Raw genomic sequence first — 15,433 nt, 5'->3', positions numbered from 1 at the left:
AACACGTTACTAACACACACCAACACACCACTAACACAATAAAGACTCAGGAGCAGGAGAAATCTGCTAACACAATTAGAATAAACCAAATTACACAAACACCCAACAAAAATATCTGAATTATTGGGAAACTAAACTCAAAGTAAAATGCAGTGTTATTTGGCCCTAAACAGACACTACAGTGCAGCAGATTATCTGAGCACAGTATCCGACCCTAAATTAAGAAACACCCTGACGAGGTACAGACTGAGCGCACACGACCTGGCTTTAGAGACGGGGCGACACACCCGGTCCTGGCTGCCCCGGGAGGAGAGGTTGTGCCAGCACTGCACTCTCAGTACAGTAGAGACGGAGCTGCACTTCCTCACCCAGTGTACCAAGTACCACCACATCCACGCCCAATCTTCCCTAAATTTAATACCGTCATCCCCAACTTTACCTCCCTCCCAGACCCCGACAAACTGCCCCAAATACTGGGGGAGCACAGAGAGAGCTGCACACTAGCAGCACTCTATACACACACCTGCCACCAGGTGAGGGACAGTGGGTGACCATATCCCATACACACACACACAAACTGATTGTTATTACTACCTCTTTACTGTAAATATTATAATTTTTATTGTTATTGTTTTGCACTGTTTTTATTAATATTTTATTCTATTTAAAATAATATTTTATTCTATTTTATTCTATTTTGCACATGTAACTGTTTTGTATATATTTGTTCTTATAGGGCAGTTGTAGCCTAGGGGTTAAGGTACTGGACCAGTAATCAGAAGGTTGCTGGTTCAAACTCCACCATTGCCAGGTTGCCACTGTTGGGCCCTTGAGCAAGGCCCTTAACCCTCAATTGCTTAGATTGTATACTGTCACAACTGTAAGTCGCTTTGGATAAAAGCCTCTGCTAAATGCCATAAATGTAAATGTTTTTATTATTTCTCTGTAACTTGCTTTGGCAATACGAATGTCCTTATTTGTCATGCCAATAAAGCTTCTTTTGAGTTGTGTGTGTGTGTGTGTGTGTGTGTGTGTGTGTGTGTGTGTGTGTGTGTGTGTGTGTGTCTGTGTGTGTGTGTCTGAGTGACTGAGTGACTGAGTGACTGAGTGACTGAGGGAGAGAGAGAGAGAGAGAGAGAGAGAGAGAGAGAGTGAGAGAGTGAGAGAGAGAGAGAGAGAGAGTAAAATAGTAAGTGTAAAATAATAATAATAATAATAATAATAATAATAATATGACTAATGGATATTGCCTAACCTATAGGCAATCACACTAATAAGTAAAATATGAGTAAAATACTGTGCCACCTGTACTGCTAGAGTCATCTATGTTTTGTTAAATTGAGTGTAAGGGCCATGAATGAGTAAATAACTAAATAAATACATTAAAAAATTAATACCTTAAACAAAACAAAAAAATGTGTAAAACAGTGTTCAGATTATTCTGGAATAAATAATAGTGATGCAAGTCTGTATAAGTTACATCTGTGTTAAAAATGTGTCTGTATATTTCACTTAAAATAGAGGGGGGAACAGTGTCTGTCAGAATTTGGACCCATTCTGTCAAAAGAGCATTTGTATGGCTTCAAATTGATGTTGGTCAGGAGAGCCTCAATCCATATTACCAAAAACTTTAATTCCTCAGCTGTGCAGTGCGATTTCGGTCAGGTCTCTGTGCAGGACACTGGAGTTTTTTGAAGCCGAGCTTCTCTTTATGTGTTTGTGGACTTTGTGCACAGAGGTTTAGTCCTGCTGGAACAGGACAGGGTCTTCCCCTTTAATCTAATTCAGTCATGGTTTTAATCTAACTCGCTTATGACACTTGTTAACACTTGTTAGCTATGGTGGCGGCTGAAACACATGAATTTCCAAATTACAGCAGGCATCATTGTGAATATGGTTGTTTTATCACCATTATTACTATTACCGCTATTATGGTTAACATTAAATATTCTGCTTATTCCTTATGCCTTCATACAACGTGTTTGCATACTACCAATGTACAGCCATACTGTAGATTACACTACAAGCAGTTAATACGATATCTGTGTAAAATACATTAAAACATTGTCCCTGAAGGCTTCAGTGTCTATCTAACTATCCATCAACCAATCAATCAAAGAGTTATGAGGATTTTATCAAGTAAATCTTACTAGTTTGTTTTTTCAGTGTCACATGATGAACAGTTTCTGGGTGTTGGTAAGAGAGAAGAATTCAGGGTGAAGTTTTTGAAATTGGTTTGTAGTAGACCTTTTGTATGTTGAGTGTATTTTGGACAATATGTTAAGAAGTGCAGCTCAGTCTCTGTGGTGTTGGTGTTGCACTGTGTACACACTCCTGGTTCTGTGGGGTCCAGAATTTCTTGTAGTGTCCGGTCTCGATGGCCAGCTTGTGTGCGCTGAGTCTGTATTTTGTCAGTGTGGTTCTGTGTTTGATGTCAGTCACTGTACTCAGGTAATCTGCTACAGTGTGCTGTCAATTTAGGGCCGAATAACACCGCATTTTACTCTGTGCTTGTATTTGGCTTCTCCAATAGCTGATGCAGTGTGGTTTTGTGTTTGTGCAGTGGCTGTTGTTGTTTAAATACACATACATACACATACACATACACACAAACACACAAATAGATTTAGTTTGTGTGTTGTCACAGTGTAACCACGAGATGGAAGCCACGCTTCACTAATTGTGTATTGGTTCTCCAAAACATTATAATTACAGTTACTAGTACTACTACTACTATCACCAATAATACTATTATTACAACAACTATAATAGGAAAAAAAAAAATCATAATGAGTAATTATGATTATTTACAGTTAATATTTTACAGTATGTCTTCTAAAATGCCTGTAATTACCCAGTGTTAATTATCTATAATATTTTTTTTATTATTGATAATGATACATTATTCTGAATAATTATTATTGATTATTAATCGTTTATTCTTTCATTTTTTTGGCATTAGTAGCCTACTCATAACGACTATATTACTCTTACTAACTTAATGCTTTATGGAACCCCATAAACATACACCACTATAAACATTATTAATCATGCTATAAGACACCACCTGCCAATCTTTAATCAGCTGTACTTATGTAACCTTGCTTATAATTGTTGTAAGAACATGTCGTAAGGTACATCTCTACACACACACCTGTTTTTTCTAATATTCATAACTCTGATAAATTTAACTTTGGAACCGACACACATAAATAAATGAAAAAGTTATGAAAAGTGCCCATTTCAGTGGAAGCTTGTAAGTGGCTCTTAAAAGAGCCTTTGGGGATAACTGGATGGAGTGGGTTCGTTTAAGCACGCTCTCCGCGAATACGGCGGGCCAGCTGGATGTCCTTAGGCATGATGGTCACCCTCTTGGCATGGATGGCGCACAGGTTGGTGTCCTCGAACAGACCGACCAGGTAAGCCTCACTGGCCTCCTGCAGAGCCATGACGGCAGAACTCTGGAAGCGCAGATCGGTCTTAAAGTCCTGAGCGATCTCTCTAACCAGGCGCTGGAAGGGCAGCTTGCGGATGAGCAGCTCGGTGGACTTCTGATAACGGCGGATTTCACGCAGAGCCACGGTACCTGGCCTGTAACGGTGAGGTTTCTTCACACCGCCAGTAGCCGGGGCGCTCTTGCGGGCAGCCTTAGTGGCGAGCTGCTTCCTCGGCGCCTTACCACCGGTGGATTTACGAGCGGTCTGCTTGGTTCTTGCCATCGCGTTTGGAACTCCGCACTTCACCAACTGTAGGACAGAATATGTCAGCCCGCCCAACACGCTCTATTTATGTACCAGAGCCGCTCCGCGCTCATTGGGCGTCTTGATAACGCACTTTTCTCATTGGACGATCATGCTTACGTCAAATGTCACTTACTGGTCGGCGTTCTGCCGCTGCCTCGTTTCAGAAAACATAATATTTCCTCTATGCTGTTGGCGGGATTTATAATACTTTCCTTTGTTTCTTTGTGCTTTTAAAACACAGCCTACAATCGCACTTAAAGTATATACCTTTTGCAAAATATATATTATTGATTATTTCGTTCATTTTGTTTATTATTATTGTTAACATTATTATTTTTGTTCCATGTGTATTACACAAACACGTTTGTTGCACCACTTTTAATCGTCTATACTGTTGGTTTTGCTACTGCAAGAGATCTGTAACTTCACTTGTGTATACATGCAGTATATAGTGATATATGTAAAGATAGCTAGAGAAAAAATTTATTGTAAATATTGATTTGTTAATTTTACCATGTGATAAATCATGTGTTTTACACCGTGTGAATCTATGAAACGATATTACATTTATTTACACATTATCTGGGGAAATTGCACTTTTTCTGTGGAAATGGGTGGCTCTTAAAAGAGCCTTTTGGTTAGAACACGAGAGCGACTTTACTTGGCCTTGGCTGCTTTCTCGGTCTTCTTGGGCAACAGAACAGCCTGGATGTTAGGCAGCACACCGCCCTGAGCGATGGTTACACCTCCAAGCAGTCTGTTCAGCTCCTCGTCGTTACGCACGGCCAACTGCAGATGACGAGGAATGATACGAGACTTCTTGTTATCTCTGGCGGCGTTACCAGCCAACTCGAGGATCTCAGCGGTCAGATACTCCAGCACGGCAGCCAAGTAGACAGGAGCACCAGCTCCCACACGGTGGGCGTAATTACCCTTACGTAGCAGTCTGTGAACACGGCCCACGGGGAACTGAAGGCCGGCACGGGATGAACGAGTCTTGGCCTTAGCTCTAGTCTTACCACCGGTCTTCCTTTTTTAAATAGTTTTATTTAACAAAATTCAATCACATTACAAATATATACAGATCAATACATCATCAAAATAATTACATCAGTTCAAAATGTTCATTACAAATCCAGAGTAGAATAATACAGAAAAAATATATATATTCAGAGCTTGTTCTTTTTATTTTCCCTTTTTATACATTATTTTTTTTAAGTGAAAAAAAAAAAAAAGAATAATAATAATAAATTACAATCTTAATATTGACCAAGGAAGTGGAGTTTTTTTTGTGCGCAAGTCTTCATTTTTTAGTCTTCTAAGATGGCATACAATTTGTTTAAAAACAATATCTGGGGGTATGTTGCATTGCTCGAAAATCATTTTACACCTAGTTTTCCAGATTTTTGTATTAACAATACAGACAACTAACCAATAAAGGTCATTTATTCTTTGAGAAATATTTTCGAAGATTCCAAACATAATTGTTTTTTTATTTATTTCGAAATCTAAGTTTAAAGTTTTAATTTTGTTCCAAATATCAACTGATCTACTACAGTTTATTAGTAGATGCTCGATGGTTTCATCTTGTAAACAGCCCTGTATCGGGCATAATTTTGTTGTTACAAAGCAACTCCATTTAACGATAACTCTTACAGGAAGTCTTCCAACCGTTATTAACCATATTGTATCGCGTATGTTTTCAGAGATGTTTTTAGAGGAGATATTTTTTCTTACTTTTGTCGATTCCTCTTCGGTTAGTTGACTGTATTGTATCTTTTCACCATAATAATGATTATTAATTATATTATAAATATCTTTATTGGTTTGATTTAGCCAGTCTATATTTAAATGATCATGTTTAAACATAAAATCTCCGTAAAGGAGTTGGTAGTATGGTATATTTAATCTCTTTTTACCTTTTTGTTTTGACCAATATTCTTTTTTTCCAACCCAAATTGCACCTCTATTCATGGCTTGTGTTACATTTTTACAAAATGCTATTTTTAATTTATTACCCATATCAACAGCTCCCAAACCCCCATGTTTTTTTGGTTTGTATAATAATGCTCTTTTTGTTACTTCTCTATTAGTTCCCCATATATATTTTACACATTGCTTGTTTAATCTTGTAATATATTTATCATCGGGTGGTATAACTGTAGCTAGAAATAATAATTTAGACAAGATAAAAGTTTTTATAATTTGAATTCGTGTCATATAATTGGTAGCTTTATATTTTTCTAGTTCCTCTTTTATTAATTGTTCCTTTTTCTCCCAATTTAGTTCTCTAGTTTTACTATTAGTTATGTATATACCTAAAATTTTTATTTTATCTTTCAGATTTAGATTGATATGGGGTTGAATATCATCATCTCCTATCCAAACTCCTTCGGTTTTGTTTTGATTTAGTCTGGCTCCCGAAACTAACTCTTTTATGTTTTAAAATGTTCTTTTAAAATATCAAGCTCTTGTTGATCTTTTATTATTACGGTGATATCATCTGCATATGCTGAAATTTTAACTAAGTTATTGGGATCTAGTTGAATACCTTTGATTTTTTTATTATTTTTAATTAATTTTAAAAGTGGACTAATTGCCAAAATGTATAGGGCAGAACTCAGGGGACAACCTTGTTTTACTCCTCTATGACAGCTAAAATTATGTGTTAAAACACCGTTAACATTTATTTGTACTTCCGACTTTGCATAAAGCAGCTTTATCATTTGGATGAAATTTTCTGGAAAGCCATAGTTTTCTAATACATGCCAGAGATATTCTCTTGAGACGTAGTCAAAAGCTTTTTTCTGATCTAATGCTACTATGAAATAATTTTTATTTTTTTCATTTGTTAGTATATCTCTTATAGTACTTAGGTTATCCCACATGAATCGCCCTTTTATAGCGCACGTTTGTTCTTGTTCTACAATTTTATTTAAAAATTCGTTCATTCTATTAATTAAAATTTTTGCTAATATTTTATAATCTACATTAGTTACACTGATTTGTCTCCAATTATCTAAATTGTATTGATCACCCTTTTTGAATATTAAATTTATTATGGTATGATAAAAGGAATCATGCATTTTTCTTAATTGGAAACCTTCATTATATACTTTCTCCAAAAGATCTATCAAGTCATTACAAAATATTTGATAGAGTTCAGCAGGGAGGCCATCTGACCCTGGTGTTTTCTCTTTATTTAGTTGTCTTATGGCTAATTCTATTTCTTCCTTTGTAAATGGTTTTTCTAAGTGTTCTAAATTTTCTATATTATTTTTAGGAAAAAGTTTCAAGAATTTTATAATTTGAGCTTCATCAATATGTTCTTTTTTATATGCAGTTTCACATTTTTCCTGTATTAAATTACGTATTTCATTATTGGTTTTTATAATTTTGCCATCTTGATTTCGAATACCCGTTATATATTTCTTTTCTTTTCTTTCTTTGAAGTGTTTTATTACAGTATTTACATTTCCCATGTAGCTGGAGTCAAAACCAGCTTGTATTTGAGTACTTAGAAAAATGTCATTATTTATTTTTGCGATTTCCAATTTTACCTCTTTTAATTTATTTTCTTCTTCATAATTTCGATTTGATATAGTTTGCAAACTTACGTAGTCAAGGGTTAACTGCTTATAATATTCGTTTCTGCGAAAGTTAAATTCTTTACATTTACGCTTAAAAAAGGTTCTTATTTGACTTTTTAAAACACTCCATAGTTCTATATTTGACTTAGTTAAAACATTTAATTGCTTAATTCGATTAATTTCTTCCTTCACTTCTATTATTATATTTGGGTTTTTTAGGCATGATGTATTTAATTTCCAAAAATATGGTAACGCTTCACGATTTTGCGTGTCATCCTTGCGTCCACTCATTTTGATGATCAGATGCGTTCGTCGAACAAAACTGAAGTAAGCTGGGAGAGCCCTCGAAACGGTATGATATAGGCAAACTGCCTCTCTCCTATTGGCTTAGAGCGAAGGTACAGCTGAGCCAATCCTAAACGCGCCGTCATGTCTCAGGGAAACACATACACGCCCCCTCACATACTGCCCCCCTCCTCCCCTCTCTTCTCCTCCGTTCTCCCGCCCGTGTAATGTATGATACAGAAAAGCTTCTCTTAAACAACAATTACATTATATTATGTCACAATAACATTTACACTAACAATTACACTATGTAAGGAGCTCATATACGTGAGTGCACATACATATACACATTTATGAGGATGTGTGACAAAATCATTATTACACATAAAACAAGACCAGTCATACTTAGTGTTTTTAACTCCTTGCTTATCACTTTCTCCACAAAATATGTATGTATGGATGAATAGTTTTATGTTCGCATGCATGCTTATATGTATGTGTTTAGGAAACGACTCTTTATGGGAAGATATAGGTGGCTCTTAAAAGAGCCGTTTTAAGAAAATAAAAGTAATAAAACAGGAACAAGTTTACTTCTTCTTGGGTGCAGCTTTTTTGGCCTTGGCCGCTTTGGGCTTAGCGGTCTTGGGTTTGGCTGCCTTGGCTTTTTTAGGACTCTTGGCTGCCTTCTTGGGGGTCGCCGGCTTCTTAGCCTTCTTGGGGCTCTTGGTGGCTTTCTTAGCGGCAGCAGCGGGTTTCTTGGGGGACTTCTTAGCGGCGGGTTTCTTTGCGGCCTTTTTCACTTTAGGAGCGGCGGCTTTTTTGGCCGCGGGCTTCTTCGCCTCGGTCTGCTGCTTGTTGAGCTTGAAAGAGCCTGAGGCGCCGGTGCCCTTGGTCTGCACCAGGGTGCCCTTGGTCACCAGGCTTTTGACGGCGAGTTTGACGCGTGAGTTGTTCTTCTCCACGTCGTATCCACCTGCAGACAGAGCTTTCTTCAGGGCGGCCAGGGACACGCCGCTTCTCTCCTTGGAAGCGGAAACAGCTTTGACGATCAGCTCGCCGACGCTGGGACCCGCTTTCTTGGGTTTGGCCGCGGTCTTCTTTTTAGGAGCCTTGGCGGGGGCCGAGCTGGCCGGTGCTGGAGCTTCTTCTACCATCGTTGTTGGAGCTAAAACGGCGCTAAGAAAGAGCGAGTGAAGCGCTGTGCTCTGTTGTACAGAGATTCCTCCCACTTACGAGAGGGGGCGGGGCTTTATAGCACACATGAGAACTGTGTAGACTCAGCTCGATCAGCGCAACGTCTGTGTGCTTCCGTGACACATGCGCACTTGTGTTTTCTCATGGCAAATAATGATTAAAATACAAGTCCTGATATAAAATACGAGGTAATAAAGTGCACGTCGGCCGAACATAAGCTCTCTCGTTCATGTAAAAGCCCGCAAAGGGAACCTAACGATGCTCTGTTTCCTTGTGTTCTGCTAAAACAGCACACCGCTCCTGATGCGTAAAGCGACGCAGCGCACATTTCACATCTTATTACACGTAAAAATATGCTGAGGAAACCCGATCTTCTTGTAGACACAGACTGAAAAGAGCAAACCAGACCTTGGTGTTTTCCACATGCATTTATAAGCGGATGTGAGACTGTTTAGTGCGAAGTAAAACACAGCTACCAAGCAGGACTAGGTCGAGTCCAGGGTGCTTAACTGTCATGTAGCAGAAAGAACAAATGGAAAAAAAAATAATAATAAACATAATAATTTAGAATAATGATGATAATAATAATAATAAGAACATTTAATGTTAGTCAGAACAAGTCAAAACAACCGTATTCACAATTATGCCTGTTCTAATTAATAAATTATTGTTTCAGCCTCAGCAATAGGCTCTATGCACGACTGTCTTCCGGGTTCTCGTATACTGGCAGATCAACTTCCGGTATTCATTTGCCGGTCGTCAACAAGCAGATAACGTTAGGCATGGCTCTCTTTTACACTTGTTGTCTTCAAGATTAACCTCGTCTGACAGTGAACGATTTAGACCGACCGACGCATGGTTTGTACTGCTTCTTCTAACAAGCGGGAAAAAGGATTTTAAATGTACAACTCCAGCGACATTGACAAATATGAAGGTAAGTACGTTAGCAAACATTTCCTTAGAACCATGCAAGTAGGGTAGTTGTAAACTGGTTAGTGGTTGTTTTGCTAGACTAGACAAACACTACATCTAGCTTGACAGACCAGTATTAAGATTCATGTTTTAGTTAGCTTTGAAGCATACCATTACAATTTCATTTTTATGCATATTCTGCTTGCACAGTGCCAGGTTAGGCAAGCTTTAAGATAGATAGTGTCAAATCCCATGTATTAATGATGTTCAAACAACAATAAATATATATATCTTTGTGTGTTCAATTCCCAGGTGGAGTGGTCCGGGTTCTTTCTGTGTGAGGTTTGCATGTTCTCCCTGTATCTGCGTGGGTTTCCTCCGGCAGCTCCTGTTTCCTCCCACAGTCCATAGACGTGCAAGTGAGGTGAATTGGAGATACAAAATTGTTTGATATTAAAACTTGAACTGATGAATTTTGTGTAATGAGTAACTACCATTTCTGTCATGAATGTAACCAAAGTGTAAAACATGATGTTAAAATCCTAATACAACATAAAACAAACTAAACATATCTGACTGGATATATTAGCAATTTACCCTCAATCTTTTGATTAAGTGTAAAAAGTTTTGTTCACCAATATATGAATGAGTTATCTTTTATTCATTATCAAATGTTATATGTCAGACCATAATAAATTTCCTGTCAATTGATTAATTTGATGTTACAGTATTAACATGTCTTTCTCCAAAAACATATTTGTTGTAAATGCGAGGAGGAACTTTGATTTTTTTATTCTTATGTTTATTACAGCAGGTTATCAAGAATTAAAGTCATTACAGAATTTATCAGTGTCAAGCTGGCAGCAATGGGGTATCAAATATACAGTGCCTTGCAAAAGTATTCAGCCCCCTTGAACTTTTCAACCTTTTGCCACATTTCAGGCTTCAAACATAACGATATGAAATTGTAATTTTTTGTGAAGAATCAACAACAAGTGGGACACAATCGTGAAGTGGAACGAAATTTATTGGATATTTTAAACTTTTTTTAGAAATAAAAAACTAAAAAGTGGGGCGTGCAATATTATTCAGCCCCTTTACTTTCAGTGCAGCAAACTCACTCCAGAAGTTCAGTGAGGATCTCTGAATGATCCAATGTTGACCTAAATGACTGATGGTGATAAATAGAATCCACCTGTGTGTAATCAAGTCTCCGTATAAATGCACCTGCTCTGTGACAGTCTCCGAGTTCTGTTTAAAGCGCAGAGAGCATCATGAAGACCAAGGAACACACCAGGCAGGTCCGAGATACTGTTGTGGAGAAGTTTAAAGCCGGATTTGGATACAAAAAGATTTCCCAAGCTTTAAACATCTCAAGGAGCACTGTGCAAGTGATCATATTGAAATGGAAGGAGTATCAGACCACTGCAAATCTACCAAGACCCGTCCCCCTAAACTTTCAGCTCAAACAAGGAGAAGACTGATCAGGGATGCAGCCAAGAGGCCCATGATCACTCTGAATGAACTGCAGAGATCTACAGCTGAGGTGGGAGACTCTGTCCATAGGACACAATCAGTCGTACACTGCACAAATCTGGCCTTTATGGAAGAGTGGCAAGAAGAAAGCCATTTCTCAAAGATATCTATAAAAAGTCACCTGGGAGACACACCAAACATGTGGAAGAAGGTGCTCTGGTCAGATGAAACCAAAATCGAACTTTTTGGCCACAATGCAAAACGTTATGTTTGGCGTAAAAGCAACACAGCTCATCACCCTGAACACACCATCCCCACTGTCAAACATGGTGGTGGCAGCATCATGCTTTGGGCCTGCTTTTCTTCAGCAGGGACAGGGAAGATGGTTAAAATTGATGGGAAGATGGATGGAGCCAAATACAGGACCATTCTGGAAGAAAACCTGTTGCAGTCTGCAAAAGACCTGAGACTGGGACGGAGATTTATCTTCCAACAAGACAATGAACCAAAACATAAAGCAAAATCTACAATGGAATGGTTCACAAATAAACGTATCCAGGTGTTAGAATGGCCAAGTCAAAGTCCAGACCTGAATCCCATCGAGAATCTGTGGAAAGAGCTGAAAACTGCTGTTCACAAACGCTCTCCATCCAACCTCACTGAGCTCGAGCTGTTTTGCAAGGAAGAATGGGCAAAAATTTCTGTCTCTCGATGTGCAAAACTGATAGAGACATACCCCAAGCGACTTGCAGCTGTAATCGCAGCAAAAGGTGGCGCTACAAAGTATTAACGCAAGGGGGCTGAATAATATTGCACGCCCCACTTTTCAGTTTTTTATTTCTAAAAAAAGTTTAAAATATCCAATAAATTTCGTTCCACTTCACGATTGTGTCCCACTTGTTGTTGATTCTTCACAAAAAATTACAATTTCATATCGTTATGTTTGAAGCCTGAAATGTGGCAAAAGGTTGAAAAGTTCAAGGGGGCTGAATACTTTTGCAAGGCACTGTATATGCTGTTCAGTTCAAAACCTTGTATCATGTTACAAAAGAGAAAAAAAAAAACGTCCATTTGAAGTTAAATGTAAAAAGATTTTATTTCAAGTCTTTTTAACGCCATTCAAGTGGTCTATTCATTGTGAAATGAATGTTAAACAACTGCCAGATTCACAAAACGTAAGAAACAGCAAAAACTGTTTTACACACTCAATATAGAAGCACTTTGTAGTTCTACAATTACTGACTGTAGTCCATCTGTTTCTCTACATGCTTTGTTAGCCCCCTTTCATGCTGTTCTTCAATGACTCTCCCAGGACCCCCACAGAGCAGGTATTATTTAGGTGGTGGATGATTCTCAGCACTGCAGTGACACGGACATGGTGCTGGTGTGTTAGTGTGTGTTGTGCTGGTATGAGTGGATCAGACACAGCAGCGCTGCTGCAGTTTTTAAACACCTCACTGTCACTGCTGGACTGAGAATCGTCCACCAACCAATAACATCCAGCCAACAGTGCCTCATGGGCAGCGTCCTGTGACCACTGATGGTCTAGAAGATGACCAATTGAAACAGCAGCAATAGATGAGTGATCGTCTCTGACTTTATGCCTACAAGGTGGACCAACAAGGTAGGAGTGTTTAATAGAGTGGACAGTGAGTGGACACGGTGTTTAAAAACTCCAGCAGCACTGCTGTGTCTGATCCACTCATACCAGCACAACACACACTAACACACCACCAGCATGTCATTGTCACTGCAGTGCTGAGAATCATCCACCACCTAAATAATACCTGCTCTGTGGGGGTCCTGGTCATCAAGAACAGAAAGGAGGCTATCACAGTATAGAAAGAAACAAATTAACTACAGTTTGTAATTGTAGAACTAATAAAATAATCAAAGAGTGTAGACATAAGAGGTATGTTTACATAATGAAGAGGCTTTTGTTGGCTTTTTATGCTTTTGTTTAAAAACAGAGTATAAACTATAATATATATATTTACAATATTTAAATGTGCACGTTCTTTAAAAAATTACAGTCAAAAACGAATGTTTAGCTCCATCCCTTGACAAGTGGTCCAATCTCACGATACAGTAAACAGCTGATTTATGCTCTGATAGCGATCACTGTGTCAAACAACTTATTCTTTTTAACCCGTCGGATGCAGCGTTCAACATGAACCCTGAGAATGTACCGATCCACCCCGATCTTGTTTTTGAAAACACAAAACCTTCTTACTAATTTTAGAACTCAAACTCGTATATTCGCCGCTATACGACACGTTGTGATTAGAAATTTGCCGGTGTTTATAACAAACCGGAAGCTAGACTGCCCGACTAACGCTAAACGGAAATGCGTCACAGAGCTTGCGTGCATAGAGCCTATAGCAAACAAGTGTCATAAGCAAATTAGATAAAAACCATGACTGAAATAGATCAGTTTAAGGAATGACAAGTAACGTATCTGTTTATTCTTTTATGCTTTGTTCAAATTGTGCAAAACATAAAAACGTAAATAGAGACAAACGATTTTCTTTGGAAAGCATTTGATACACTTCACTAAAAACAAACCAATAGCAAACAATCATCCTGCAGTCATAAACTCTTTCTTTGCTATCACAGAAATCAGGGGAGAAGAGAACGCAGTCCCCCCATATCAGAAATGCTGCAGTCGAGATTCCCACATTTGGGGAATTTGCAGCGGTCAGCACAACCGGAGTGCAATGGCTGAGCCTCGCCCTGGGTGAATCACCTTCTTGATCATGGTCTCGCCCCTGCCAGGTAAGTATGAGGTCCAGAAGCACCGCCGACCAGAGACACCGAATCACACACCGTTCAAACTCACGGTGACTCCATTCATCTACTCATCACACCAGCACAAACCTCACCGAACACAAACCCGCTATTCTGCAACATCAAAACCACCACGCAGACATCTGCCTGGAAAAAACAAAACAAAAAACACTTGGTTCAACCAAAACAGAAGAAAAAAATGATCATTTAAAATTGATCTACAGAAAAGAAAAAGAACCACTGTAAAAATCCACCTGATAAGCATGCTCTTTACAGGTTTGGCATAGCTCAATCATGAAACGGTCAATTTAGCCTAAGAAATAGTGCAAACGGCTAATTATGTGTCCAGTGCTGAAGCTGATCTAAAACACCGGTCTCTTTAACGTTTGTATCAACAAGCTTTTTATGTAAGGGTGATTCGTCAATTGGGGGAACTTTTACGTCCCTAAGTTATAAATTTGTGTTAAAAATACTTTATTACTAGACAAATATTTTAGGTATTAAAAAGATCATTCATTGCATCACTAAAAAATTACATACCAAAATAATTATGATTTTCATTTTTTATGATGATTTAAACATCAATATTTTGCTACTTTGGCCTTGTCCCCAACCCAGACTTTAAAACTTCTTTGCTCTGATAAAATGCTAAAAAGTGATCAATTCATTATAAAAATCACAATATGAGTTTTATAATAACTTGAAAAGAAACAATATGTATTTTTTTTTTCATATTTGTACAACCTATGCATATTTTTAAGCAATATATTACTGTCCCCAGCATTATCGTCATTACTACAACAGTGTATGGTTTCTGTAGGGAATCATTTGAAGGTAACACTTGTTTATGTTGTAACCATGGAAACAAAGACATGCAAGGAAGCACATGCCAGCCATGAGAGAAGATTGACATTTTAATAAGATAATGTCTGGAAATGTGAGTAACTTAATCATGTATTCCTCCTGATCATAGAGTATATTTATCCAGCGTCATTACCATTTACATCAATATGGCAGTACGTTACAAAAAAAAAAGAAATGTACACATTATTTATATGTATTTTAAGTGCATCTTGTACTAGCTGTTGACTAGCTTTAGCAAATCCATGGCCTATCTAGTTTTTTTCTTTAAAAAAGTAAAAATTGTCATTACCAACACATAATGACATTTTGCTATGCCACTTCGCAAATAAATATGAAATATTAAAATTCAATATAAGCTCAATTGTAGCCATCATTAAGTCTTTGCTCCAGCATTATTTTGACATGATTAAAACTGAATTATTCCTAATTTTATTTTTCAAAAGTTAAGATGGTCAAAAGAGCCCACACTGAAAAAAAAAATCCATTGAATTTACTTAATTTTAATGTGTACATCGGTCCCACATGATCAAATTGTGGCCAACTGATATTATTTTTTCTTGTCAAGGTAAAATATTTCATTCA

General features: G+C 37.8%; 2 protein-coding genes, 1 long non-coding RNA gene and 1 other non-coding gene across 4 annotated transcripts; 1 reads left to right on the top strand and 3 right to left on the bottom strand.

Annotated features, from left to right (window-relative positions):
• Positions 1 to 3,293: 3,293 nt before the first annotated feature.
• LOC134306483 (histone H3) lies at positions 3,294 to 3,725 on the bottom strand. Its single transcript, XM_062990329.1, has one exon. The coding sequence runs from the start codon at positions 3,717 to 3,719 to the stop codon at positions 3,309 to 3,311; it is 411 nt and encodes a 136-aa protein (XP_062846399.1). The 5' UTR covers positions 3,720 to 3,725; the 3' UTR covers positions 3,294 to 3,308.
• Positions 3,726 to 4,146: 421 nt separating this feature from the next.
• On the bottom strand, positions 4,147 to 7,764 carry LOC134306477 (histone H2A-like). Its single transcript, XM_062990326.1, has 3 exons — positions 7,652 to 7,764; positions 4,405 to 4,773; positions 4,147 to 4,213 (listed from the first exon to the last, which is right to left on the bottom strand). The coding sequence occupies exons 1-3, from the start codon at positions 7,762 to 7,764 to the stop codon at positions 4,147 to 4,149; spliced, it is 549 nt and encodes a 182-aa protein (XP_062846396.1).
• Positions 7,765 to 9,505: 1,741 nt separating this feature from the next.
• On the top strand, positions 9,506 to 10,435 carry LOC134306482 (uncharacterized). Its single transcript, XR_010009256.1, has 2 exons — positions 9,506 to 9,746; positions 10,037 to 10,435. It is a non-coding gene; the product is annotated as an uncharacterized LOC134306482 (long non-coding RNA).
• A 3,385-nt stretch (positions 10,436 to 13,820) lies between these two features.
• On the bottom strand, positions 13,821 to 13,983 carry LOC134306487 (U1 spliceosomal RNA). The gene has a single exon (XR_010009257.1). It is a non-coding gene; the product is annotated as a U1 spliceosomal RNA (small nuclear RNA).
• Between the last annotated feature and the right edge of the window lie 1,450 nt (positions 13,984 to 15,433).

This window comes from Trichomycterus rosablanca, unplaced genomic scaffold, assembly GCF_030014385.1.
Source record: "Trichomycterus rosablanca isolate fTriRos1 unplaced genomic scaffold, fTriRos1.hap1 scaffold_193, whole genome shotgun sequence".
Classification (NCBI taxonomy): domain Eukaryota; kingdom Metazoa; phylum Chordata; class Actinopteri; order Siluriformes; family Trichomycteridae; genus Trichomycterus; species Trichomycterus rosablanca.
This window is presented reverse-complemented; position numbering and strand designations above follow the sequence as displayed.

Excerpts from the sequence above, each read along its gene's own strand:
- LOC134306477 (XM_062990326.1), bottom strand. The coding sequence starts at position 7,764 with ATGACGGCGCGTTTAGGATTGGCTCAGCTGTACCTTCGCTCTAAGCCA. Across the intron at positions 4,774-7,651 it reads TCCCAGCTTACTTCAGTTTT|GAAGACCGGTGGTAAGACTA; the intron begins GTTCGACGAACG and ends TATTTAAAAAAG. Across the intron at positions 4,214-4,404 it reads GAGAAAGCAGCCAAGGCCAA|CTATCTTTACATATATCACT; the intron begins GTAAAGTCGCTC and ends TTTTTTCTCTAG.
- LOC134306483 (XM_062990329.1), bottom strand. The coding sequence starts at position 3,719 with ATGGCAAGAACCAAGCAGACCGCTCGTAAATCCACCGGTGGTAAGGCG.